The sequence below is a fragment of the Carassius auratus genome, chromosome 39 (genome assembly GCF_003368295.1).
Source record: "Carassius auratus strain Wakin chromosome 39, ASM336829v1, whole genome shotgun sequence".
Classification (NCBI taxonomy): domain Eukaryota; kingdom Metazoa; phylum Chordata; class Actinopteri; order Cypriniformes; family Cyprinidae; genus Carassius; species Carassius auratus.
The window spans coordinates 12,465,253-12,493,199 of NC_039281.1; the positions used below are offsets into that span (position 1 = coordinate 12,465,253).

At 37.1% G+C, this 27,947-nt stretch overlaps 2 protein-coding genes across 3 annotated transcripts; one reads left to right on the forward strand and one right to left on the reverse strand.

Annotated features, from left to right (window-relative positions):
* Nucleotides 1-156: 156 nt before the first annotated feature.
* LOC113057963 (motile sperm domain-containing protein 1-like) lies at nucleotides 157-5,080 on the reverse strand. 2 transcript variants are annotated; one of them, XM_026225605.1, is made up of 6 exons: nucleotides 4,943-5,080; nucleotides 2,747-3,024; nucleotides 2,589-2,664; nucleotides 2,267-2,499; nucleotides 729-890; nucleotides 157-642 (listed from the first exon to the last, which is right to left on the reverse strand). In XM_026225605.1, the coding sequence occupies exons 2-6, from the start codon at nucleotides 2,898-2,900 to the stop codon at nucleotides 611-613; spliced, it is 657 nt and encodes a 218-aa protein (XP_026081390.1). In that variant the 5' UTR covers nucleotides 2,901-3,024; nucleotides 4,943-5,080; the 3' UTR covers nucleotides 157-610. The 2 variants fall into 2 exon arrangements, with proteins under 2 accessions (XP_026081390.1, XP_026081389.1); XM_026225604.1 differs by having other exon boundaries at nucleotides 4,928-5,049.
* Nucleotides 4,991-27,910, forward strand: LOC113057960 (integrator complex subunit 6-like). The gene is made up of 19 exons (XM_026225599.1): nucleotides 4,991-5,057; nucleotides 7,548-7,633; nucleotides 7,750-7,827; nucleotides 13,595-13,744; nucleotides 15,387-15,476; nucleotides 15,626-15,809; nucleotides 16,120-16,248; nucleotides 16,338-16,501; nucleotides 17,992-18,144; nucleotides 19,966-20,098; nucleotides 20,907-21,001; nucleotides 21,315-21,425; nucleotides 21,591-21,806; nucleotides 22,066-22,192; nucleotides 22,740-22,882; nucleotides 23,211-23,439; nucleotides 24,332-24,694; nucleotides 24,862-24,955; nucleotides 26,667-27,910. The coding sequence occupies exons 1-19, from the start codon at nucleotides 5,003-5,005 to the stop codon at nucleotides 26,767-26,769; spliced, it is 2,703 nt and encodes a 900-aa protein (XP_026081384.1). The 5' UTR covers nucleotides 4,991-5,002; the 3' UTR covers nucleotides 26,770-27,910.
* The last annotated feature ends 37 nt before the right edge of the window (nucleotides 27,911-27,947 follow it).

A 27,947-nucleotide genomic window follows, 5' to 3' on the forward strand; every position in this document is an offset into this window, starting at 1 on the left:
ATTTTCCAAATGTTACATTAAATAAGTTGAAGGACAAGAAGTTTTCTAAACTATTATTTCTAAACAATTACATATTGCTTCCTAATCCAGTTGAACTATGATTCAGAAACTAATGTTTCTACCAATACGTTTGAACATAAAACAGTTTCTAGGAAATGCTTTTAACAATCAATTTTCTTTATTTGATGTGGCATCTGTAGAGATGACCGTGCACAAGATTTAAGCAGTAGACAAACATCGGAACAAAAAAAGCCATTTTCAGTCTTGAGAGAAGCAACAAAACGCCAGAGACACTTGATATGACGTATAATAACACATTTAACGCATTCATGTTCCTCTACACCCCCCACCCACCATAGTCAGCCAGATTCAATGCCAAGCTCTGTCAATGTTCAGCCTGTAAACACAGACGCTCCCTTCCCCTCACCCATGGATCTGTCTTCATTGTGTCTTAGTTTCTGATGTCCATTTAAGAAGTTAGTTCCTGTTTATAGGGAGTTTCTCAAACGTGCTTCCCCTCATCCTCACAACCCTCCTGGCTGTGTTAATGTCCATATCTCCCCTCTTTATCATCTTAGTTCCTTTCAGCAAGATTGTTTCCAAGAGCACTTCAAGTGCGCAGAATAACCATTGTGAGAAGACCTGTGTGACACAGGAAAGATCCATGATAAAGTGCAGAAGACAATTAGTATTTTGAATATTGTGCGTTTTTATTTTTTGCAACTCACCTAAAACATATGCAGCTACAAGTTTCTTGTTGACACTTAAGTGGAGGTAGACAGGCACTGTGGATTCCTGCTCTCCCAGGGTTGGGAGCATAAGGGCCGCCATACACACCAGGCCTAAAAGGACAGTGAGGAGGCTGGGGCCCCCAGACACTGCACGGCTCTCTGTGCAAACAGAACAGGAAGAAGCAGATGGGTTTAAAATGAAAGCCAAACAATAAAAATAATACAGCTCTCTCACTCCACCCAGTGGGTAAAGAAGTTAACAGCAACAGCTTTCCTACAGTTTTGCACTGTATGCCATTATTTTCAAGCAAAAGTATTTTTTTGAATTTATGAGTTGTATAACAGCAGTATTATAGCTTCAAGCTTGTTGCAAATTTTATGTTTGTAAAACAAATGTTTATGAAAATTGTTTTGGAAAAAAAACTTTAGTGAAAAAAACAAACAAACAGAAGTATGACTTGTAACTATTAAAAAGGTACATGGCAAAATTTCAATTTGTGAAAAAAAATGGAACTAATGTATTATAAACAGAAGAAATTGTAAATATAACTTTACATTAAATACAAAAAACTATAAATATGATATCCAGTCAATATAAAATTTTGTGGGGGAAAAAACTAAGAAAAAAGAAAGATTTCTTTTTATTTTTGTCAAAAAAACATTTAAAATAGTAAAAACGAACCATTTAATATTAATAAAACAAAATAGAATTTCTTCTCAGCAAACATTAAAACAAAATACATTGCTAAATTTCAATTTGTAAAGAAATAAAAAAAATAATAATAAAATTCAAATGTACTTTTTGAAGAAAATTTTTTATATGTTAAGAATTTATATATTTTAAGTAATATGTAACACCAATAAATATATAAATATAACAACATCAATAAATATATAAGATGACAATTATTTATACACACACACATATATATATATATATATATATATGTGTGTGTGTGTGTGTGTGTGTGTGTGTGTGTGTGTGTGTGTGTGTGTGTGTGTGTGTGTGTGTGTGTGCTTTTTTCCTCAGAATTATTTACACTGTACTACTGTATTGTGACACATTTCTAACTAAAACAAGATGGAAAGGGTAAAAAAGATGGAGAAAGCCATAACTCTTTTTGAATAAAGATTACCAGCTTTTTTGCTTTGGAAATACAAGTGCCTATCAATCAAACACAGTATGAACCAAGAATGTGTATTAGGGATAGTTCACCCAAAAAATAAAATTTGATGTTTCTTTGCTAACCTCCAGGGCATCCAAGATGATTATGACTTTGTTTCTTCAATAGAACACACACTGAGATTTTTAAGTCAAACCGTTGCAGTCTATCACTCTTATAATGCAAGTGGATGGGAATCATGGCTAAAACATACAATAAGACAAGCAAAAAAACATATACAAACATAACCAAATGAAACCCAGTGTCACCTACATCTTGGATGCCCCAGACGTAAGCAGGTAAACATAAAATTTGAATTTTTGGGTGAGCTATACCTTAAGGTCATAAATGCATGCTGACTTTAAAATGCACCTGTCTGGAATGCAGTCTGCTCAAAGAAAACTCTGTCGGTGAGCTGCTCCTTCATCCTGCGCTCCTCTTCCTGGGGCCGGACCTGGGGCTGCTCCTGAGCGGCCGAGGGCAGCAGAGTAGCCATCACTTCCTTCCTGCCCAAAGCCTTCCTCTGACTCTGCTCAGACACCTGCAGCCGGAACTTATCAATCACCCCGTAATGACAGGCCCGCACGTCCCTATGGCGGATCACGCTGAAAATTACAAGAAACAAAAGGTTAAAGCAAATCAAAATGTAATGTTTCTGCTTAAAATATTTCAAGTGCAAGACCTGGAAACTTACATGTCCACACAACATTGTGGTTTAACAGCACCAGTGGCATCCACCACGGCGTACTTGTTTGGTGCTGTACACAAAACTGATGAAACAACAAACAATAAGAAAGAAAGGACCGCTACAGCACTCTAAGAAGGCTTCTCATGGGTAAATGTATGACTCACCTTTGAATTTAAGAGCAAACTCATAAGGGTTGTAGAGCGTAAGCACCTGCTTATGTGTCGCCTGCTCATCTGCGTAGAACAGCAGCTCGGTGGGGAACACAAACACTGGAAGGCTTCCCTCCACTAGACCAGGCTGCCGGATCTGCTGCTGCATTGGCTTCAGCTGAGCTCACGTCCTTCTCCTTATCGTATTCCCACTCCGTCTCTAGGCCGAAACTATGAAGAGATCCAGTTCTAAACGCAGCCAGTTCCGCTCTTTGGCAGCATGACGTTCACCTCTGAAATGACAGAAACGGGGCCATTTCATCATGACAGACAACAGGATGCAGAAATACAAATAATAGGTTTTAACAGAAAAGACAAAGCTACTCATGATAATAAAAACAGAGTAATCAAAAATACACAAAAACCCATATTTACCCATATTAAGTCACTCTGTGTAAATATGTTCCAACGTTTGGGGTCACTAAGATTTTATTTAAAGCAACTAATTATTTTATTTTGCAAGGATGCCCTATTGTGACTTTTGATTCATTTAAAGACTTCTGATTTCTTTTTCTTTTTTTTTTATTGCATTTTTTTTTTATTTGTATTAATCAGAAAATCCATAAGAATGTGTCTAACATTGATGATAAAAATAAATGTTTATTATTATATTATATGCATATTAAAATAACTTCAAAAGGGTAATGTGTATTTAAAGCATTTTCTATACATAAATAACTACAAGTCAAGTTGCAATACTAAACAGACCACTATACTAGTCACCTTAACCAGACTGTATAAAAATACAGATCCATTCAGAATTATTAAACGGAGCAAAACACAAATTAAAAATGCTTGAGAAAAGTGAAGTATACATATGCATGAATTGAAATGCAAAATATATAACCATTTAGAAACAAAAATTATAAATTATCCTATTCAGTGTGTCTTATTTATAATTGTTAATTATTATATCATACTGTATGCCATATTGTCGTGCCTATATAGTAATATTAGTAAATCTTTTTTTGATTTAAAGTAAATTTTGTACAATAAACAATGTGTACAGTGCTGGGCAACTTGACTAAATCTGTAAAAAATAAAAATAAAAAAAAAAGCAGCTGAGAACTACTGTAACACGATGTTGAAATAAGTTACACATTACATGAATAAATCTAAATAACAAGGTCTCCCAGACCTATTTTTGGGATGCTTCCAAATCAAGGGATGCTTCAGAAAAGTGAATTAAACACAAGCATGAACTGAAAAGCTGTTGTTTACGTAAAAAACTTATATTAAACTATAATTCTGCTGTTGATATTGATTAAAAGGTAAATAAAACGAAAGCCAATGGAAACGGCAAGACCCGTGTTAATATAAACTGATAATGGTGTCAGTGAAATTATGACTAATGGATGATGTCCAAGATCTCTGTACAAAAACAAGCTCCAGCCTACACGTGGCTAGTCATGTGACCATGTTTAATGAATTCGTCTGAAACTCAAGCATTTCGCAACACGAGCTAAAGCTAATAAACAAAATCATACTAGTGAGGTCGATGACACAGCATGACAGCTGGCATAGACGACGATGTCTGTCTATATCAATCTAGAGAGGAGTTTAACTGAGTCTTACGAATGTCAGATAAATACACCCAACAGGCATTTAAGAAAAATAGTCGGCTAAAAATACGAAACCCCGTGTCCTCTTTTGACCTATTAAAGTCTATAGTGTTTTGCAGACAGTTAACAGAGAAATATGTAACATGGCATTCATGTATTATTAAACCTATACATATATAAAACGTCGATTTGCGAATACAAATCGTGTGATGTCAATAGTCCGTAATTATCTGCTTGTCTAATGTTAAACTAAATTCAAGAAAGATGTCAGTAACGTTAACGCTAACGTTACCCGCTTGAAAAATGATTAACAAACGCTGTCATTTCAGTTTTCCATAGTAACTAGTCACTTAATAAGACATTACGTTTGCAAGTTTTGTTACTGGTTAAAGTATTCAGAAGACACAATGTTCTGTTTTGTTCACTGGATGTAGATGCATTGATGCTATGGTTACCTTATAATTATTTTAGCATAACAATATGATGAAATCGAGACAACAAACCGTTTAAAATCGCGTTAAACAATGTCGGTATTTAAAGAATAAGGTAAAACAATTGAAAAACATTTGTTTACCTCGCTCCAGTTTACCTTTTAACGATATTTATTCCAAATCCCACCCCGTTTCCTTTCTCTTTGTCGACGCGTTGAATGCTGGGATACTGGAGGGCTTCAGGAGTTCTGCCAACGTCTTCTATGACGTCACGTGAGTTTAGCAAATGCACTTTCTGTTATTTATAGTATTTCTCTCTGGAAATGTTTTCAAAAGATTAATGATGTCTGTATTTCGTTTTGTATCTCCAAATCTTTACAGTTGGGGTGACCGTTTACCCGTCGTGAAAAGTCTTAAAGTGACAGTTCACCCTAAAATAAAAATTCTAGCATCACTTGCCTTTGTCGTTGCCTAAACCTGAGTGGCTTTATTTCTTCACTTTATTTCTTCAATGGAAGAGTAAAATCGTTTTATATCTTCAAATCTTAACTACAGTTTGGGTTGACCACTTACCCCTTGTGAAACGTCTTAAAGTAACAGTTCACCCTAAAATAAAAATTCTAGCATCACTTGCCTTTGTCGTTGCCTAAACCTGAGTGGCTTTATTTCTTCACTGGAAATCGTTTTATATCTTCAAATCTTAACTACAGTTTGAATGACCGTTTACCCATCGTGAAAAAGTCTTAAAGTGACAGTTCACCCTAAAAGAAAAATTCTAGAATTACCCGCCTTTGTCGTTGACTAAACGTGAGTGGATTTATTTCTTCTCTGGAAGAGTAAAATCGTTTTATATCTTCGAATCTCAACTCCAGTTTGGGTTGACCACCGTGAGAGTCTTAAGACAGTTCAGCCTAAAATAAAAATTCTAGCATCACTTGCCTTTTTTGCCTAAACCTGTGTGGCTTTATTTCTTCATTGAAAGAGACACTGAGCTGAATGTTACGAGGGCTGAACGACTCAGTCACCATTCACTGTCATTGCATCATTTTTGCAGTTTAAAATGAATGGTGACTGTCATGTCTTTTGTATAGGCCTAACAGAATTTGTATTTTTAGGTGAACTGTCCTTTTAAGGTTTGACAGCAACGCTCAAAGCAAGGATTTCGTTCACACAAAAATAGTTTTCTTAAAAATGCTAGCTAATAAAAGCACAGGTAACCACTAAAAATAATTCACTTGTGTGTGTGTGTGTGTGTGTGTGTTTATCAGTGATACAGCACGTATGTTGACTGTTTAGTTTATTCAATTCAGACATCAACTATCCACCACCGCCTTTTTAGGGCAAACCCATAATCAAAACATTTGTCACCGCTTGCATACATTTGCACAATGAGCAAATTTGAAAAAAAAATTTGCATTAAAAAACGATTACATAAAAAGGAAAACGGGAAGAACAAAATGACGACCTTCATATAAAGGGGACACGCATACACTAGTTCATGAATGAACAACACTGGCGGTTACACTTTTAAAATGTATGCTTTGTTATGAACCAGGTAACATCTATCTATATTCAAAAGACAGTCGAATATGCTCTACAATATGGGGGTCTTATGTTTGGGATAAGTATCCAGTGACACGTTTCTCACGCAGCCTCGATCATCTGAGCAGGCTATTGAGATGTAGTTATGTAAAAATGCGACTGAACGATTATAATAAAGGGTACTGTATCATCGGCACTCGTTCATTTGCTATTCCCTGCGGATATTAAAACACCTTGTAAGTATTATCTAAGTTATATGAGCAAGCTTTCGTGCAGGGTAAATATATCAAATGTCTGTGCATTTATGGCAGCACGTTCAGTGTGTGGGATTGTGGCGAATAGGACTGCCTAGCAGGTACATCCCTTTCTGACGATCAAAAAAAAAATCAAAGGGCATGTGGCGCGAGGTTTCAGGGAAAGCGAGGAGCGCGAGGAGGAGCTAGCGACGAAACTCCTTTTCCTCTCGCTTCTGTGCCGCTGTTGTTACGGTTTCTTTTTGTATTAACATGGCGCTTGTCTAATACTCTAGTCTCTCGAAGGAGATAAACAAGAGGAGGGGAAAGCGGACGAGGATGAATTTCCGCATGGTCAGAGGGAGGCATAATTATTTTAAAAATCACCGAAGCTACTCCCCACCCCCACCAAGATAGTTACAGGATCAGACGAGGAGGGGGGTCGCCCTTTATATGACACTATATTGGATTTTTATAGGTTATAAATGTACCCTGACCACTTATAAAATAAGTGTAACATACAATATAAATAATAAATGCAACCATTCCAACTAATAAAAGCAGAATTGGTTTTAAACATTATCCCCTTGTCCTCTGCCTCGACCTCCGTCCGTTCAAGCGAGCGCGGAGAACTGAGAAATTCCACGACCTCATTGCTTATTTATATGAGAGTGGGCGTGGCTTCGTGGCTCGGCTCAGCCAATGGCGTAGCAGCGGCGGGGCGAAGGCGTTTCGGTCTGTTCGGAAGAGAAGTTCTCTAACAGCGCGAGCCCAGCACTGCTCAGAAAAGACAGATAGAGAATCAGGCGGCTGCAAAGGGTGGCAGTACGACCCTCTTTTGGGGGGGTCTGATTATAACAAAATATATACACACATATATGCATGCCCAGGGCCGCAAGATAGCTCATATGCCGATTGTAGATATTCTAGCAAACATCTAGAGGTATATCTATACATTTCAAAATGCCTATTTTACTTTTTCTGATAGACACGTCCGCTTCTATGAATCAGCGCACTTATTTGGGTACGACGTATCTGGACATTGCTAAAGGCGCGGTTGAGATCTTTATGAAGGTAAAGCATAATTTTACCCCGACTTTTTCAGCTTACTGTTGTACCTTGTTGGAGTTAAGGATCCCTATGACAGGATCGGTTCAAATGAATGTTTATTGTTTCGTTTTCTTTAACAGCTGCGTGCCCGAGATCCGGCTAGTAGAGGCGACAGGTACATGCTAGTTACATTCGATGATCCACCATACGGCGTAAAGGTAAATAAATACTACTAAATTGTGCTTATATGTGGTTAAAGCGGAGATTTTGTTTTGCTGACAATGAGACTCTACTGTCCCTCTGGTTCGTAGCATCGGGTCGGGCGGCCTCCCGGTAACGAAAACGGCTAATTTTTATAAAATATCCGCAGACCCGGAGCAGTGCAACCTCTGAACATGGCGGACATTTTGCTTTTGTGTTGGGAAAGCTCTCGAGCGCTGAGATGGAGGCGGAGAGATTTATTATCCACTGTGACGTAGCGCGTGATGTGTGCACGGGCCAACTCGGTCCGGATTGGACAAGCAGCCTGCCCTCCGTCGCGTGCCCTCCCCTCGCATTCTCATTGGCCACTGTAGCCTGAACAAATCAACACGATTTGATTTGTGCAACAGCCCTCAATAAGCAAACGAGGAGATGCTTTTTCAGGTTTGCTTTGAGAGAGGAAGACGCTTGTGAGTTGCCCTTGAAAACAAGCATCAGCTTCCTTCCCTCTCCACTCCTAGTACAATCACCTCCCTCCCATTCATATTCCCAAACACTAAGCAGGTGAAAGGTGATTAAGTATGCTCTGCACCTCGTGCCTGTTACATTAGGCCACTCAATGTTTAAAGTTTACTCAAACATAAGATATACCAATGCAAGCATAATTACTAATTGCTCACCTTTACAGCCAGAGATTGCATATAAGGCATGAACCAGAGTGACCTCATGCTATTTCCTCCCATGAGACCATTTTGCTCAACAGATAGCAAGCGTGTAATCTGGAACACTGATGGCTAGGAAATACTGTAAATGCTTCCGGTACAAATCCAAATATCTAGTACAGAAATTAGGAGGCATTTTGCTGTTTTCATTTGTGACAGCATTCAGATTTTTTCAGTTTGGGGTAAAGACAGCAAGAATACTTTTAACACTTTTAACAATTCAGATTGAGTCAAAGCAACTGTACAGTATTAAATAGGAGAACAGTGTGTCAATAATAAAAAATGACATTAGTAAAAACTCAGTTTTCAGTAAAAGGTAGTTCATCACTGATTTCAGTGACGTCATCATTCAGCTCAGTTCAGTTTAAATAGTATCTGTGCAATCAAGTCGACAATATTTACGGATATTAAGCAATATTGCAACTGAACTCAACAGTCTCGACTGCCAGTGATCACCCTGCATTTTCCTGTATGGAAAACAGACCTGACCAGAACTTACCTTGTTGCAACATTGTTTGAAAAACCTTATACCCTATATATATATATATATATATATATATATATATATATATATATATATATATATAATTAATTAAATTATTATTATTATTTAATAAACTGTTATAATAAAACTATTATTATTATTATTATTAAAACATTATTTAATCTTTCAGTTTATAATTACTGCAATGACTATATACTTTTGATTTATGAATTGAATCAAGAACACATTTATATTTGATTCAACAGATTCAACCAATCGGCATTTTGACAAATAACATGACATATAAATGGATATATATCTCATTAAATGTTTAAAAATGTTGTAAAAAGAACATATATATGTAGTCATTGTTACAGTTCCATGTAACAATAAGCAAATAAACAGAATTCTTAATCAGTTTGTAGACGCACAATCATCTTCGTCATCTGTTTATAAACTGCTGTGCCAGTTCTCTTGATGTGCCATTATATTGGATATGGGAATTGTGGCTATGTGGTCACTGTGCACAGACTAATTTCAAAGTATCATCCATCTTTTTTCCCAGCCTGGAGTTGAATCAAGGACTGCACTTACTGACATGTGCATGTGACGTATAGTGCTGCCTGGGTTCCCGTCTTCTTTGTTTGTGGCTTGACATTGACAATAAGAGTAGCTCTGTGCTTTAGCAGTTCATTAGTATGGACTATCTGGCAGGTAGCCAGTTACTCTCTTGGGGGGGGGGGGGGGGGGGGGGGTTCTTACTCCACAGCTTGTCATGTAGTTTCCCCACCCTGTTCCAGTTTATCCAAGATAATCTGAGACTGACTTCCAACTGACACTTAACTCAAAGTACTAAATTTCCTGCTTATAGCGGGTACTAATGAATGATTCATAGGAGCCATATGGCATGTTTTAGCCATTTACTTGATGGGATTGTGAATGTGCATGTGGCAAATACTTGGAATTGTTAACTTACTATGTTTTATGAGATGTTGTTATGAGATGTTATAACTGCCCTCTTACATAACCTCTTAGCCCTCTCTGAGCTATTCGTGGCCAGCTTGTTCCTCCTGTTCAGAAAAATACTATAATAGCCAAGCAGTGACCAGACTAACCCAGTTCTTGACTTGTATCTGACAAAGTTCCTTTTTTATTTCCTGTCAATTATTCATGAGATTTTCAGCAGCTAAAAAGTGAAGAGTTCCAGTGATCCTCCAGTCCTCACAAAGCTCTCTTTCCTGTTTGTGTGCCTCTCTTGTTGTCTGAGCCCTGGCCAAGCAGAACATTATTCTTAGTCTTGCCTATTTTCTGAAGTTGACACAGTTTTTACCCTTTGCAATTTTCTTAATCGATTACTGCTGAGATTGCTTATCATTGAAGCAAAAGGTTAGAGATGGAAATGGATTTGTTTTGTTGTAAAGTCTGTTGTTGGTTAATAAAGGAGAAAAGAAAACTGCATGCAACTGCATTTGTGGTTTATGCCGTGATGCTCCGGAAAACTTTGTTTTTGTTTGGGACAAACAATGCAAACACCTTCATATTACATTATACTTTGAACTATACTATTTTTACATTACCCCATCTAACATTTTGACACTTTATGAATGTCATTGTGTTACATAACAAAATATCAACTCGAGCTGCATTTATTTTAATGAAATATAGCACGAGCGTAGATTCCAAGCTTCTGTTCATCTTTTGAACACAAATGAAGATATTAAAAAAAAAAATAATTCTCATCAGTTTTGTCCATCAGTTTGAAAGTCCACACAACCAAAACATTGAACCCTCACTGTTTCTCGAGCATCAAGCAAGCATACGTTTACATATTTGATGGGCGCTATGCATGTCTGTCAATCAATGTGATTAAAAGCCTAAAATAAATCTTGAATTAAATCGCTTAGTGCATATGAACTAAATTTACTATGCTTTCTTTGTACTTTTTGATGCATTAAACATAGGGTAAGACTGTGGCCATAGGGACTTGGGGCAAAATGACACTAAATAAAAATGCCCCTGCTCAAACAAATTAAGTCTATTACTTCTGTTGCTAACGAACTGAAAATGAACACAGTGTTGATTGTGGCATCAAATTAAGATCTGCTCATCTTGCACCGTATTCCAATTTATATTTTTTTACAGTGTTGTGCATTTTAACCAATCACACCCAATTCTGTTGACCTTAAGAATGCAATGGCCAATCAGAGGCATTCAGATGAGTCATCGATGAAACTCATCAGTTTTGAGTGCGCTCGCGTTCACTGACTGAATTCTGCCAAATTCTCTCATTAAAGTGCAGATGCACGTACAATGTAAGAGATTAATTTACAGTGTATACAGCTTCATTGATTATAGTGATAGTTTTTTTTGTTTTGTTTTTGAGAGTGCTTAAACTATTTATGCTTAGTGCAAATAGCCCACTTTGTTGGCTGAAGCTATTTACACTGACTCCGCCCACCAACATGGTCCCTCTGATCAGTGCTTTGGCTGGTTAACCAGCTCTCATTCCATTATTAGAGTGACAACTTTAGTTCCTTCCCGGCCTTTATCATCACACATGACAAGCACCACCCTGCAGACCGCAGACGTGTCCCTCCTGCAAAACTGGGTGGATGTGTGTAACCGAGCTCAATGATTATCTATGATCAGCTCAACCTTTAGGCAGTAGCAGAGATTAAAACCAGGGACAAGGCAACCTGATCCCGGAATAATACTCAGGCCATGAGGGCAGTCGCTTAACCCGTGTGAATCCACCCCGGGTCGTCACATGCCTTTTCTGCTGTGATGATTCCTCCAGCAATCACAAGAGCTGTGTTTATATGACTGCCGCTTTCCTCAGACCAGGAGCTTAACAGGGAACAAGTCCTTATCTGTCAGTTTATGTAAAACTGTTCGTTTGTCTTGCCACCTGTCCTGCATTTGGCGAGGAAATACAGTGCCAGGTTTTATGGTGCGCTAATTCTGAAAACAGAAAACAAGAAAACACATTACATACTCTCTGTAACTAAATAACAGCTTTATGTTTATCTAACTTTACTGCTTTCTCCATCTTGCTCTGGGGGGGATATATGGGCTAATTTCCTGTTTAGATGATACCTGGTTTATATTTCACACATTATTTTCATGACAATTAAGCACATTTCCTCCTAATGTTTTATCACTGATAAATCAAACCTAATGAGAATCGTCACTGAGAATAAATTATAGGAAAACATTTGATACATTGCACTAATGTGAAAACTTAGGTGCGCTTAATTGTGCCTAAAAGGGGCTTGAAATGAAAATTGGAAATCACATTAGAAATTAGTAAACATTCAGTAATACAAATAGCAGAAGTCTAGTCTAATCTAGTACATTACAGCAATGAGAAAATTGATAAATAATATCATAAAGTAAAAAGACTATGCTTTATTTCCTTTATGTAAAATATAATTACTTTTTTTTCTTTTTTTTTTACTTTGAAGTAAAATATGGTCTGGATATGCTTTTGTGACATTAACCCGTTTGTGGATTACAATGTTTGTTCTTTCCTCCATCGGGTTTTCATTCTTTAAAGAAAGGATTGAGTTTACATTTCCTCTGTTAAAGCTATGATTAAGGTATTATCCTTTTTCCTGGCTTATTCACTGTTCACATTCCTTATTCTGTCCCATCTTCTTCTGCCTCGCTGGACAAGCGTGTGATTAAAGGAGAGTCTGATTGCAGTCACACTTCTTCAGAGCCAATAAATTGTTAATGTAGAGGGAAAGAAAGACGGATGGGGAAAAAAAAAAATAGAATTACTCTGTTGCTTGAATTATTGAGTGCCGGTTAGGAGAGCTTCTGCTTGAATGGTTTCTTTTTTTGTTCTGCTCTTGGATAGAGACGCACACTGCCCCTACTGACAAATCTTTGCCTGCTTTGTTCTGTAATGCTTCCCAATACACATAAATCTATACACACACACACACACACACACACACACATACATACACGTGAAGCTCGGGACCTGACCTGTGAAGTCTTCTCTTTTCAATGTATGCGTGTTTATGTAATGTGTTGATTTATTCGCGCTGAGAAAGCAGGAATCATTTTGTAAAAGCAGATTCAGTGAACTATTAACCTTTGTTCTTTTCTCAGAATCTGAACTCTTTATATTGTTGTTTTTTTGTGTTTGTTTTGAGCGAGCACTAAAGTAATCACTGTATTCTTATGCTGGGATGGGTAATCTGGGTCAGCGACAGACACACACTAACCAACACATAATGTCTTTTAAAGATAGTAAAACAAATCTTACATAGCAGATCTGTACTGGTTCTGTCTACGCCCAAACATACGAATGTGCAAGTGAAGATACATGCTCATTCAGATGCTTTTCAATCGGCTTTATTATCAGACTTTACTTCCACCCTACTTTGCCGTCTACATTACCTCTTTACTGTATTTCTGATCAAATTAATAAATTCTCTGTGTGCATAAGATTCTTCTTTCATAAACATTAAAGACTTTTGAATGGTAGCGGGTCGATTGTATAAAGTTCGCTGTCTCAATGTTTGAATGGTTTTTACATCATCTGTGTGTATTTCCTGTATATGGTAGGCGGGTTGGAAAGAGAATCATGCCACATTCATGAGCGAGCTGAAGAACCTGCAGGCATCTGGACTGACTTCACTGGGTCACGCTCTCCGCGCCGCCTTCGACCTGCTCAATCTCAACAGACTCGTCTCTGGCATCGACAACTATGGTCAGGTAAGAATATCTCCCTCCGGCATTCAGAGTCAAAACCATCTTAATCCAGTAGAATTGCAGAATCATCAGAAATATGTCCTCGCATAACATGAATACTAACCACCATAGACTTAGAGATACACACATCTGCCGCATATTCAGATCAATCAATACAAATTCGACCTATTCTAATGTTTTGTTACATGCTTAAAGAAAACAAATATGTTATATGTATATATATACGTAGCGGAAATATATATTTGCAGAAAATTCAAAGTGTGTAGCAACATGTTCCTTCATGGCGAAGTAGATGGAAAGAAGCCATTATTCAGAAATAACCATTTCACAGCACATCTAAAGTGTGCCAGAAGGCATGTGAGTGACCCAGCAAACATATGGGAAAATATTCTGTAGTCCAAATAATGCTTTGAACCTGATGCTGCCCTCCACCATCCGTTCAGCGAGGATTTATAGTGGAGATGCTTTCATCAGTAGTGACTGGGGTCCTCTTAACTTGCATGCAGAGATTACAGAGCCAATTGTGTGTGTGTGTGTGTGTGTTTGTCTTATGAAACAGTATTTCATAAGAGCACGTGGGTATCAACTCAATTTACTGCGATTTGTGTTGTTTTTTCTACAACATCAAACAGAGCAATATTTAATAGGATTATCTGTAATTCAGAATATTCCGATACCTCACGTGCAGACATTAGTCCTGCAGTCTGGAATAACCCTGGGGCAGTGTGTAATCCACATGCTCAGTCTGGACTGGTGAGGGTGAGTAACTGAGTGCTGACCCCTGCAGTATGGACAGAGAGAATGCATCTGGTGTCCACTCACTGTTATCCGCATAAACTACTATTAACAACATCTGGCAAGTTAAAGGTTACTACATCCATTTTTATTTCAGTTGTGTAGGAATTTGCTTGGCACTTATGTATGTACAGTACTTATGTAGTTAATATTAAAAACCACATGGAAAATCAGTTTTTTTTTAACCCGAAAAAAAAAAGAAAGGTTTAGGATTTTGTAACATTTTAGATTTATTAAGTTCTTGAATAAACTTTCATTTAAGGCAATGAAATGTAATTATTTTTAGTCAATCGTTTCACTTATACCACTGTTTAAAATGTAGTTAGTAAGATTTGAAAAATATTTTATTAGATAATTTATTACTTTTGTTTAGCAGGGATGCATTATACTGAGCAAAAGTGACAGTAAAGACATTTATTATTTTACAAAATAGTTTTTTTTAACAATTTTATTTTAAATCAATTCTGTAATTTTAAAGTTTTATTCATCCAAGAATCCTGAAAAAGCAATGTGTCATTAAATGTATCCACAAAAATATTAAGCAGGACAACTGTTTCCAGTGTTGATGATAATAAGAAATGTTTCTTGTTTCTAAATAAGTATATTAGAATAATTTCTAAGACTGGAGTAATGATGCTGAAAATTAAATAAATACAATTTTAAAATATATTCTCATAGAAAACAGTTTTAAATTATAGTACCATTTCACAATATTACTGTTTTTACAAGCCTTTAATGAAATTCAAGAATGGATCCCAGTTGCTACCGAAGGTTTTAAGATAAGGATAGATGTTTTAAATCAGACTATTGGAGCTTTGGGTTTTTTAAGAAATGCTCTCCTCTTTTCTAGGGTCGGAACCCGTTCTTTCTGGAGCCATCGGTCATTATCACAATCACTGATGGAAACAAACTGACACACAGCTCTGGGGTGGCTGAGGAGGTGAGGGACATAAACTCTAGACCAACATGTCAACAGTTTTTGATCCACTTGTCCATCTATATGATGTAAAATGTTGCGTACTGCAGGCAGTGTGTCTTTCTTAAAAACCCCAGTCCTATCTCACTTCTTGTTTTCTCTTCCTCCCTCAGCTACACCTGCCGTTGAATTCCCCGTTGCCGGGTAGTGAGCTGACGAAGGAGCCGTTCCGCTGGGACCAGCGACTCTTCGCCCTGGTCCTGCGGATGCCCGGTGTGGCCGTTCCCGACAGCGAGCAGCTGGGCAGCGTGCCCACTGATGAGTCTGCCATCACCCAGATGTGTGAGGTCACTGGAGGTACAGCAAATCTCAGTGCCTGTCAGTTGCTGTTTAAACATGTGTGATCAGAAAATGCAGGTTCAAATATTATGTGATATCCAATGGTTAGGTTGCTGAAAGGAAGTAGTCTTTTGTTTCCACCCACATATTTGCACGTATGGTTCAGTTTCTTCAGAAAATGCTACTTGATTTATATTGGGTTTTGGAAGATTTCCTCCCATGCACTTGAGTTTCATAAGCACTTTTTTTTCTCTTTCAGTTGATAATGCAGTTTTGCTGGTTAATCTCATAGCTCAGCTAACTCTTTTTCTCACCCTCTCTTTATAAGGCCGCTCTTACTGTGTGAGGACGCAAAGGATGCTGAACCAGTGTCTTGAGTCTCTTGTCCAAAAGGTTTTGAGTGGAGTTGTAATTCACTTTGAGAAGAGTGGTCCAGATCCCCCTATGATAGGCGAAGGTCAGTGCTGATTATATGATGTCATGTTAGTTTTGTGCGTATTGGAAAAATAATAATTAATACACGATGATGGTCTTTTCTTTGTGCAGATGGTCTTGTGGATCCAGCTCGTCCTTTATCATCCTTCAGTCCGCAGCCCTGGCACAGCTGCCACAAGCTCATTTATATCCGGCCCAACCCTAAGACGGGCGTTCCTGTGGGTCACTGGCCAATCCCTGAATCCTTTTGGCCTGACCAGAATTCCCCCAGTTTGGTAAACAATAATCTACAAAATAGAGTTGGAGTGTAGTGCAAAGCAATGATTTTCTGTTTTCATATTAGAGGACCCACACCAGTGTCGTTGTTATCAACTATAACTATTAAGAAAAAAAATGTGTTAAGTAAAATAATATTTAAATAAAAGAAAATATGAATATTCAATGAAAACCTTTAACTATATGCAAACCAGAAATATTGTCCAGGCAACTAACTGACAAAAAAAAAGGTTTCTGTAAAAACAAAATTAAAATATTTTTTTAAAAAAAAATATATTTTAAAAACAAAAACTAAAATGTGCATTAAAATGAATAAAAAATAAACTAAATTAAAACTGTAAATATAAAAATAAAAGCTAGATCAAAATGAATAAAAGGTAACACTTTAGGTTCCATTAGTTAACATTGGATAATGCATTAACTAGTTAATATTAGTTAATAAATAATAAAAATACAGCTATTCAGTGTTAGTTCGTGTTAGCTCAGGTCCATCAAATACAGATATAACTTTGGATTTTAATAAAGTATTAGTACAAAATGTTGAAATTAATATCAACTTCATGTTAACTTATACATGTAATGAATGTTAACAAATGGAACCTCATTGTAAAGTGTCATTAAAACTATAATACTATAAAAAAGCTAAAAATACATGATACTAAAATAGAACTGTACCAGGCTGATATTTTATTTTATTTTTATTTATTTTTTTGCACTGATTTGGGGGAAATGGTTTTAAACATAATAGATGTGTTAAATCTAGCCGGAAACACTATAGAATTCAGCCGTTTCTTTAGTTTCTTTCTGCGTACTGAAATTTCACAGAATACTTAATAAAATAGAAAAGTACTAGGATTGCAAAATGAATTTAGAATTCACCCAAGCTGAGTAGATGAAGCAATTTATTAGTCAAAGGTAATGACCGCTGCAAACTAAAGGTTAGCTTTCATCTCGCTCAAACAGTGCTAATGAATGCGGATGAAGATAAAGGAGCTGAAAAGAGTGGTAACATGAGGAAAGACTTCACTGTCCTGAGGTTTCCCACCCCCTCGCTGTCTATTCTCTCTCTACAATGCCCTGTAGAGACAGCAGCTGGTGCAGTGCCAAAGTGCCTGGGCTCAGCTCAGCCTGTGTCCACTGTGAGAGAGCTTTAGCACTTACAGCTAGCTTAACACCAGGTCATTTCCTTCCTGACATCTCCGCTGTCTTGTTTGCAGTATTGTGAATCAGTAGCACAATAGGTTTGGGTGCAGGTGGTAACACAGGTTTTCATTTTATTTGTTATAAAACACTTCTTTGGTTCATTTAGTGTTGAGTCAGATTTTATCTGAATGAACAGCTTGTGTTGTCATGTGAATGTAACACATGGATCATTACCCACTGCTGCTGTGATTACAGGATGAATTGGCCATCTATCAGACATTTCTTTTGAAAAACCTATTGTGAAGAGTGTATTATAGAGGATTTTTCTCTCTCTCTCTCTGTTTAGCCTCCGCGATCTGCCCATCCTGTGGTGCGGTTTTCCTGTATCGACTGTGAGCCGATGGTTATTGACAAGCTGCCTTTCGACAAATATGAGCTGGAGCCGTCCCCGCTCACCCAGTTCATCTTGGAGAGGAAATCTCCTCACATGTGCTGGCAGGTGGGACACCTTTTCACACAACTATTTCATCTGATGTGTATTTAGCATGCCACCTTCCACAGTCCCCAGAATGCTGTCTGGGTAGAGCCGAGTTTCACAGTGATTGATATCATGCTGTTCAAAGAGCAGAAAGAAACAGTGGGTGTTTAGTTTTTCCATATTTACTGGAATGTAAAAAAGCACAACGCAAATTAGCAGTCAGTTCAGTTTAATGGCTCACACATTTACAGTGACGGTTGTAAAAGTCCTGTATTTAGCAACTGGTGAAGCAGCAGCTTTTTTATTCAAACAATGTTGTACAATACTGTTTAAAAGTTTGGCATCAGTAAGATTATTTATGTAAAGAAATTAATATTTTATTCAGCAAGGATGGATTAAATTGATCAAAAGGGACATCAAAGGCAATTGTAATGTTATATACTTTCTGTTTTAAGTAATTGCTTTTGTTTTTTTGTAACTTTGTAATCATTAAAAAATCTGAAAATTAAAAAATATCTCAGTAATTCAGAAAAATGTTAAGCGTATTAATATAAAAAAAAAATCTGAAGCACCAAATCATCATTTTAGAATGATTTTTGAAGGATCACAGTAATAAGTTACATTTACATCACAGTAATATGTTGCTATAGAAAAGTTTTTTTTTCAATTACAATAATATTGCACAATATTATAGTTTAACTTTATTTTTGATTAAGTTAATGCAGCCTCGGTGAGCAGATGAGATCTTCTTTATAATACATAAACAAATCTTACAGAGCCAAAACTTCTGATTGCCAGTTTATCTGTCACCCACCCTTTCTAGTATTCTTGGGCATAAAATGGCACATTGTATAATAATTTCCTCCCTGCTGTCCGTCCATGAATACAGAGTTTGTGCAGGGTTTCTTACTGTATTTCAGTCAGCAGATGCTTATCTAAAGTGACTTACACTAGAGGAAACTTGATCATAGCGGAACAAACGATTTTATCAGTGCCACAGTATGAGAGCAGTCCAAAATACAGAGCAGCGTGAAGTGCAATACAGTAGAATTAAACCAGGGTTTAAACAAGTGCCCTAATATATACAGTTATGAATTTGAAAGCACTTTTCGAAAAGCTCTCAGCCACGTCGATTATGAACAGATTTGTAGGAAAGTGCTGATTCATGAGCAGTTCAGAGTGCAAACATTAGATTTAGCATAAAATCAGTGAAATAAATCCCATAGATCTGCATTAAATGAGGGACCTGAGTCTTACTCTGGAATCAGAAGGTGTAAAGGGTGGACTCTTTTGGCTTGCACCAATTAGCAAACACCTATTAATTCCATAGCAACCGCACTAAAAACACTCAGAAAACCTTAGCAACAGCATAGCATCATCCTTGGATCATGGCTAGTATTTCAAGCAAGCACCACTGAGATTTTCTGAAGAATATTATAAATATACAGATACTATTAATACCTTAGTCAATTCCTGAAAATGGTTTTTGCAGCTCCATACTTTTGATTTGTTTTTCCTACTTGCGTCATACATTTAAGCTCATCTTAAAATACCAATATAATTAAACAGATGTGTTTGTTCTTTAGCTATAGTTACAGTGTTTCATGAGTACTTGCCTCACTAGGGATCATACAAAGAAAAGAAGTTAAATGATATATAAATTAGAAAGAGCTCATCCATTTATAAGCATGTTTAGAGGGATTTATAGCCCACTATTCTCTGAGGAACCGTCACCTAATGAGGCATTAATGAATGGGTTTTGTCTCTGAGAAACAGTTTGATGTGAGAGCTGAGCTCTCAGGAGACACCAGACGATGCTAACTCCTCTCCCCTGTCGCCCAGGTGTTTGTGAACTGCAGCAGCAAACACAGCGATGGAGCCCACCCGTTCGGCTACCTGAAGGCCAGCACTACGCTCACCTGTGTCAACCTCTTCGTCATGCCTTACAACTATCCCGTCCTGTTGCCACTCCTCGGTGCGTGTGTTTCCTCACAACAAATTTCCAACCTTAATCTATAAATTACCTTATTTTATGGAATTGCTAGTTTTTTCTGTTGCACATTTCATACACAGTGATGCTTTGATTTAGCAATGATATATATATATATATATATATATATATATATATATATATATACACACACACACACACACACATATTCAAAATATAAATATTTAATATCTAAAAATATACACTACCGTTCAAAATTAATACAAGGGTATTTTAAGTTGATTAAAATGATTTAGACTTTTATTTTCAATAAATGCTGCTAACTTTTTATTAATCAAAGAATCTGTTTTCAACATAACTGATAATAAATCAACATATTAGAATGATTTCTGAAGGATCGTGTGACACGAAGACTAGAGTAATGATGATGACAATTCTGCATCACAGAAATAATATTTTAAAGTATGATAAACTAGAAAACCATAATTTTAAAATGGAATAATATTTCACAGTATTACACAAAGGGAATAAAAAGAATAATGATGAAAAAGAATTAGAATTAGAATTTAAAAAGCTGATTAAAATAAATGAAAAGTCCTGATAAAGAACACACAAAAATTCTACAAAATAAAAGCTTTTATGTAACGTAGTTACATGTATACTTTTTTTTTTGGTTTGTTTGTTTTTTGTACATTGCTGCATAAATTGTGTACAAGTTTTGTATATCTCTCATTTCCTCCTTCTGAAGAATGACTTGAAGGAAGCAATTTACTGCTGCGATGTAGCATCTGACTTTCTTCAGCACGCTTACCTTCTCTTGTTCTCCTTACAGATGATTTGTTTAAAGTGCACAAGCTAAAGCCAAACCTCAAGTGGCGGCAATCCTTTGAAATGTACCTGAAGTCCATGCCTCCTTACTTTCTCTTGGTGAGACATCATTCATTCCTACTTAAAAAAGACAGCCTAATAGAGCACAAAAGTGTCCTGCTTACAAAAAAAAAGACAACTTCTGCATATAAATGCATATAAATGAATGCAATATACAACTCATGGGCTCTTAGATGCACTCGAGGGTCACTTGTAATCCATCCCCTCTTATTTATTCTATAGTCTATTAACAGCTGTAATGAGGCCAAGGATATGTGTGATTCACATGAGTGCAGATTCACCCTGACTGTGTCCTCATTTTCACTTCTTTGTCTCTGCCTCTCCACTCTTCCTCTCTTTTTTCTGACTGCAGCCTCTCAAGAAGGCGCTAAGGATGATGGGAGCCCCAAATCTCATCTCTGACAACATGGACTGTGGCTTGAGCTACAGTGTCATTTCCTACCTAAAAAAACTCAGCCAGCAGGTGAGCATTCTTTTCTGCTGACAGTTAAACCTGCACGGTCTTTACACGTTAAAACTGTTTAAATGTTATATGTTACATATTAACATATTCATTCAGTATTACATCTAATATGTATGAGGTCTGAGTGATGCAGCTTTTTAAATCAACTTGTTCTTGATTCCCAAGGCAAAGATGGAGTCAGACCGTCTGATTGTGTCTGTCGGTAAGAAGCCTCCTCAAGAGACGGGCATCAAGGTTAAGAACCACTCGAGTGCCCTGTCTCTGGCACACCGCTGTGATTTCAAGCAGCTCCTGCAGGGCATCACGGGCGAGGTTCCCCTCCGACTCATCGACATGAACTTCAAAGAGTTCGCTGGTTTCCAGATTGCACTTCTCAACAAGGTACAGGCAGTTTGAGTGGGGCTGAATTACATTATGGAGTCTATTTGAAATCAATCATGTCTCCGTTCACGTCTGGGGTCAGAAAGTAGTTATGCTAATTTAGACATTTGATTCTTCTAAATCGTATTTTCTTGCTGATGCAGGTTAATTTTCATGAATTCTTCTGACTAGACATCTAAGACTGACTTAAACATATGCAATTTTCTTTAAGTTAGATAAAAATTTAACTTCTAACATCATTTCTCACTTTTTACTGAAGGATTTGAAGCCCCAGGCCTATAGGAACGCTTACGATATTCCGCGACGGAACCTTGTAGATCAAGTGACTCGGATGCGTTTCAACCTTTTGAGGACAACACAGAAGCTCATCAGAGGCCAGGATGATGGTAATTGTACCAAAGACAAAAATTATATTTTGCAAAGTGATCCTTCATAACTGTTCAAATTTGCCAAACATGACTTAAAATGCAGGCACACAAGCAAAATTTCAACAAATTTTAACGGGCAAAAAAGAGCAGTTGTCTATTTTCAATTGTATAGATGTATGAAGCACAGTTCACACCTTAAAACTTGAACCTTCAGCAAAATTTGCATGGGGAAATCTTTTAAACTCACAAAATACATGGTCGATTTCTATTTAAATGAGTGTTTCACCCACAAAAATGTTAAATGTGACCATTCCTTTACACTATAGAGGTTTGCTTTTTTTTGATGACACAGCAAGAAACTAAATAGTACCTTTTGAAAAGGTACTAGAAAAAATAACCCTTTTGTTTTGTTTTGGTGGATATTTACAATGGCCATATGCATTTAGCATAGCAACAAGAATATCGGTTTTCTTTTCACTAGGTTGACATTTCTGATGTTTACATGACATCAAAAATGTTCTCCTAATATTTGTTTATTATTAAATATTTTCCCATGATTCTGTAGACTGCTTGCACAGTATTCCAGTGGGGCAGATGGGAAATTATCAGGAGTATTTGAAGATGATGCCATCACCTTTGCGGGAGATTGATCCGGACCAGCCCAAACGACTGCACACATTTGGCAACCCATTCAAGCAGGACAAGAAGGTGCTTGCGTGTCAAACCTATGGACCCTTTTCACAGACTGTGATGATGCGTTTCCAGTGGATATTTATAGCACTATACTTTGTATTATACTATTATTTTGCCATTAAATTTCAAACATGTTTCTATTACAACGGCTGAGGGACTCTTCTGGAAAGTCATAGAAATGCTATCATGAAGGTTTTCTTTTGCTTAAAGTTCCCCCCACTATGACCACTTCTGCTTCTGAGAACCTCGGAAATGTGAAAAGTGTCCACCTTTGAGAATGAAAATTACAAGTCAAAACAGAGGTGCCTTAGATGCTAAGTTTTCCCTCTTCTTCCAACGACAGGGAATGATGATCGATGAAGCAGATGAGTTTGTGACAGGCCCGCAAAATAAGAAGCGGGGTAACAGTGGGGATCTTAACTCAGGCACTGCCATGAAGAGGAGGAGGAGTATGTCCCCTCTGCTGCGCAGACCCCAAACTCCTCCAATAATAACCAATCATGTCCTGGGCAAGGGCCCTGCTGGGACTCAGGGCCAGCAAGGAATCATAAAACCCATCCCACTACACAAAGGTAAAGTCCTCTCACAGATAACTGATTCTTAGATTGCTGTGTACTAAATACTTACACACTGCATACCGCCTACTATTTTATAAACAAAATTATTGTAAGAGTAGGCATTATTCCATGCTTTCAAACTGTAGTATGCTACTTTGTTGTCACAGGACCTCCTCAAATTGCATGTTTGTAGCATCCAGTTTTATCTTGCAAATAAAATGTTAAGTTATACTTTATTTTAAGGTTTTCTTGTCACAGTGTAAATATGTACTTATGTTTTGTGTAATCTTAATTAACAACATGTATGTAATGTAGGGTTAGGATTAGCAGTTGGTTTAGGGTTAGTTGCATGTAATTATTCCTATTATTACGTCTGTAAATACACCTGGTCAAGTACTTTGAAGTTTGTGTTTAAATGTTTTTAAAACATTATGTTTAATTGTATATAATGTATATATATTTTTTATTTCTTTGATGGAAAGCTGAATTTTCAGCATCATTACTCCAGTCTTCAGTGTCACATGATCTTTCAGAAATCATTCTAATGTTGATTTGATGCTCAAATAATATTTCATATTAATATCAATGCTGCTTAATATTTTTTTTGATGAATAGAAATTTCTAAAGAGCAGCATTTATTTGAAATAGAAATCCCTTGTGTCATTATAAATGTCTCAGCTGTCACTTTTGATCTATTTAATGCATTCTTTCTCAATAAAAATGTGTTACTCAAAAAGCCTTAAAAAAACTGACACAAAAACTTTTGAATGGTGGTGTAGCTACTATATACTGCAGAAATCATACGAGTAGTATGGTATTCCAAACATAGTATTCCAAACATAGAGTATATTGAAAAATTTACCATAAATATAAATAATAATATACCATCATATATTTTCCCCTACAGGAGCTGAGGGAAACAGTGTAGGAGAGACAGAAAGCAACGGTGAGCGAGCGCCAGGCGGGGAGGCTGGAGACGGGTGGCCTGGAGGACTGGATGAAGAGGGAGGAGATCCTGCACCTGTGGAGGACAGAGAAGAGGAGGGGACACCAGACAGTGAGGAGGAGGGAATAGGACTGGAGAACTGTCTGGACGAGAGACCCTCCGATCTCACACAAAACTGTGAGGACCTGAGTCCTCCAGGCCAGGAGGGGGCGCTGGAGTGCGATGGAGGAGACACTCCGGGCACAATTGTTATGATTCCCCTGGAGGGGAGTAATGCAGAGCTGCGCACTCGGGTCATCAAAGAAGTCCGCAAGCCTGGCCGCAGTGAGTATCTGGATATAATGCCAAATTAATTATTCATAAAAATTCATTTCTTAGTGCTTCATTTCCTATTATTCTCTAGCTTAAATCAAGTGCACTTGCACTATGAAAGAGGTTATGTATTTTAGGAATTAATAAAGCTAAACTGAATTGCTTATTCTTTTGTTCAGATTACGAGGCAATATTCCGGTTACTGGAGGAGGTGAAGGGGCCAGCATCAGTGCAGAGGTACTTTATTCATCATGCCATCAAAGAGGCAGCCAGGTGAGAGCTCTCTTCAAACGCTCACATGCTTTTCACATCTCACCAATGACACAGGTTTCCTAAACACTTCCTCAGCCATCGCTCAAGCAAACAGATAAACGGATCATTCCCCCACTGCTCTCTATTTTGTTACGTTCTTCTTTTTATTGTTATAATTTTGTAGTTTCAGTGATTTTAGTACTTCAGCTTATTTTATTTCAGTTAGTAGCCAAGGCAACATTTCTTATTTTTATTTAAGTTTTCTAAGTCAAAGGGTTACTCCACCCCAAAATGAAAATGTATTAATTAATCACTCACCCCCAAGTCATCCCAAACCCACAAAAGCTGTGTTCGTCTTCGGAACACAATTTAAGATATTTTGGATGAAAACCTGGAGGCTTGAGACTGTGCCATAGACTGCCAAGTAGATAAGAGTGTTAAGGTCCACAAAAGGTATGAAAAGTTGTCGACAGAATACTTCATCTGCCCTCAGATGTGCAATCTGGGTTAAATGAAGCGACGGGAACACTTTTTGTATGTGAAGAAACCAAAATTAACAACTTTATTCAATAATTCCTTTGCCAACGGCCTCCTCTGTGTTGCTCCATGTCACTGTGCAGCGTATGCTCTTCTGTGTCCTCCACGCCACAAAGATGCGCTGTATTATTTCAAATCAAAGCTAAATACACGTAGAAACAGTGCATCTTTGTGGCGTGGAGGACACAGAAGAGCTTTTATGAATTTGGGAGACATAGGGGTAAGTAATTAATGACAAGATTTTCATTTTGGGCCGAAGTAACCCTTTAAACCTTAAAGATATAGTTCACCCTAATTTGAAAATACTGTCATCGTTTACTCACCCTCATGTCTTTCCAAACCCATAAGATTTTGGTTATAGAAACACAAATTAAGATATTGAGAGGTTTCTCACCCTCCATTGAAAGCCCAGGTAACCAAAACTTAGAAGATCCAAAAAGGTCATAAAGGTGTCGTAAAACCTATCCATATGAATCAAGCGGTTTAATCCAAGTCTTGTGGAAAGATGTGACTTTAAATGATGAACAGATTTCCTTTAGTCTTCAGAGTGAGTAAATGATGACAGTTTTTAACGTTTTGGGTGAACTATGCCTTTAAGTTTTGCACCTAATCTTTTTTTCAGCTTTATTTCAAAGTTTCAGTTTTTTGGTTTTATTTTTATTTACAATAACAACACCGGTCACCTGCTTCTTCATATTCACTTATTTGTCTATGTTTATTATAGTTCAGTTATAATTATTAAAATTCATAATTATCATTTTGAGTCATGTAGAGAAACGTTGGCTCAGATTGGACTCATATTATGAAGTCACTTTCCCCATCTCTCCTACTTTCTGACTGCATTATAAAATCAACCCCAAGCCCCCCTCCCCCCCCCCCCCAAAAAAGGAAAAGATTAATGTATAGACTGCAAAAAAAAGCTTAATCAGTAATTTTGTCTTGTAAACATACCTTAATATTCTTAAAACAGAATAAATTTACTTCACAAGCAAACTTGCATAAAAAATATACTACGTTTTGTTACATTTATGCTTTGCAAAGAAACATTGTCAACCTAGAAAGAAAACAAATTTTTAAGACATTAATATGCTATTTTGTTTCTCAAAGTAACTTGTTAGTATGTAAAGTATGCTTACGTTATTATATATATAATATAATTTCACATAATCCAGCTAAATAGCTGTCTCTCTCTCAGGTTTAAGAAGCGTGTGCTGATCCAGCAGCTGGAGAGAGCTCTGGAGGAGATCGAAGACAGACAGATGCTGCCCACACAACTCAACAACGTCCACAGCAGATAGTGGGACGTCACATCTCACCGCTGAGACACACACGAGACGACAGGGAAGCGGCACACGGGCCGACCCATCATCCTCAGTACTGTGCTTTATGAGGAGATGTATCGAGGGAGAGAGTAAATTAGGGAGGATGGAGGCCTGTCTGGCTCACGCTCCGGTCCAGGCACTTCCAGTTACTGAAATTGTGTCACAACTCTGAATGAGTGCTCACAATAGAGAGAGGCGCTCCAGGTTTAATGGGGATTTCTGTCAATTTGCAGGCTTTCCAGGCCTGATAATGACCGTAATTTAACCCTTAAATAATGAAGATGAATAAGCACACTCCAGAAAAGCCAAGCCTCACCCACTGTGTGATTTTTACAGGGTCATCCGAGGCAGAGGTCAGCGTCTGTCACGTGAACTATATTTATATATTATGTCTGTCCACTGTTATTTGGCATCAATGGAAAGTTCAGAGTTGATAAAAGTATGGAAAATCTATTATGGATTTGTGTTTGCATGAAATGCCCACAAGTAATGGGGTTAACAACATAGCTGGACCATTAAAGACTTCTCAAGAGCAATAACCCTACAATCTTAAGTATGGCAAGCTCGATTTGACTAATGAACTGTGGAAAACAAGTTTTTACAGTTAATGCTGATTTTTTCCTAATGACATCGGAGATTCAGTGTAAGATTTGGTAGCTGGCTTGTTGTTATATTCGTGGTGATATGTAATGTCACATAGATTAGCATCACTCAGTGTCCTATAAGCAATAGTGTCCAATGAAGCACCCTGTCCGAAAGGAAAAAACAAGCTTGGCTCGTCACACAAATGGGAAATGCCAACCATGGTGCGAGTTTAGATTCTGTCCAGTATGACATTTTTCATCATCCTACGCTTGGTTTCATTGCACAGACACAACCTACATCAGTGACCCCACTCTTGTTTGTTTTGTTCATTTTTAAAAACAGATGTATACTACTTTTTAATGTTCATAAATGATATAGATTATTTTTGGATGGTATTGCTACAAGAACATACAAATATTTTATAAGAATTGTATAAAACGTTTTGTAAACTGATATTATATAGACAAAGTTTTATGATTTTTAAAAAATAAAACAATGAAAAATAATAAAAACAAAAAATACAAAGAAAATGTATGCATTGTGTAATTTTATATGTCATTTATACATCA

Excerpts from the sequence above, each read along its gene's own strand:
- LOC113057963 (XM_026225605.1), bottom strand. The coding sequence starts at position 2,900 with ATGCAGCAGCAGATCCGGCAGCCTGGTCTAGTGGAGGGAAGCCTTCCA. Across the intron at positions 2,665-2,746 it reads GTTTGCTCTTAAATTCAAAG|TTTTGTGTACAGCACCAAAC; the intron begins GTGAGTCATACA and ends TTGTTTCATCAG. Across the intron at positions 2,500-2,588 it reads CCACAATGTTGTGTGGACAT|CGTGATCCGCCATAGGGACG; the intron begins GTAAGTTTCCAG and ends TGTAATTTTCAG.
- LOC113057960 (XM_026225599.1), top strand. The coding sequence starts at position 5,003 with ATGCTGGGATACTGGAGGGCTTCAGGAGTTCTGCCAACGTCTTCTATG. Across the intron at positions 15,477-15,625 it reads GCTCTGGGGTGGCTGAGGAG|CTACACCTGCCGTTGAATTC; the intron begins GTGAGGGACATA and ends TTCCTCCCTCAG. Across the intron at positions 22,193-22,739 it reads CATCAGAGGCCAGGATGATG|ACTGCTTGCACAGTATTCCA; the intron begins GTAATTGTACCA and ends ATGATTCTGTAG.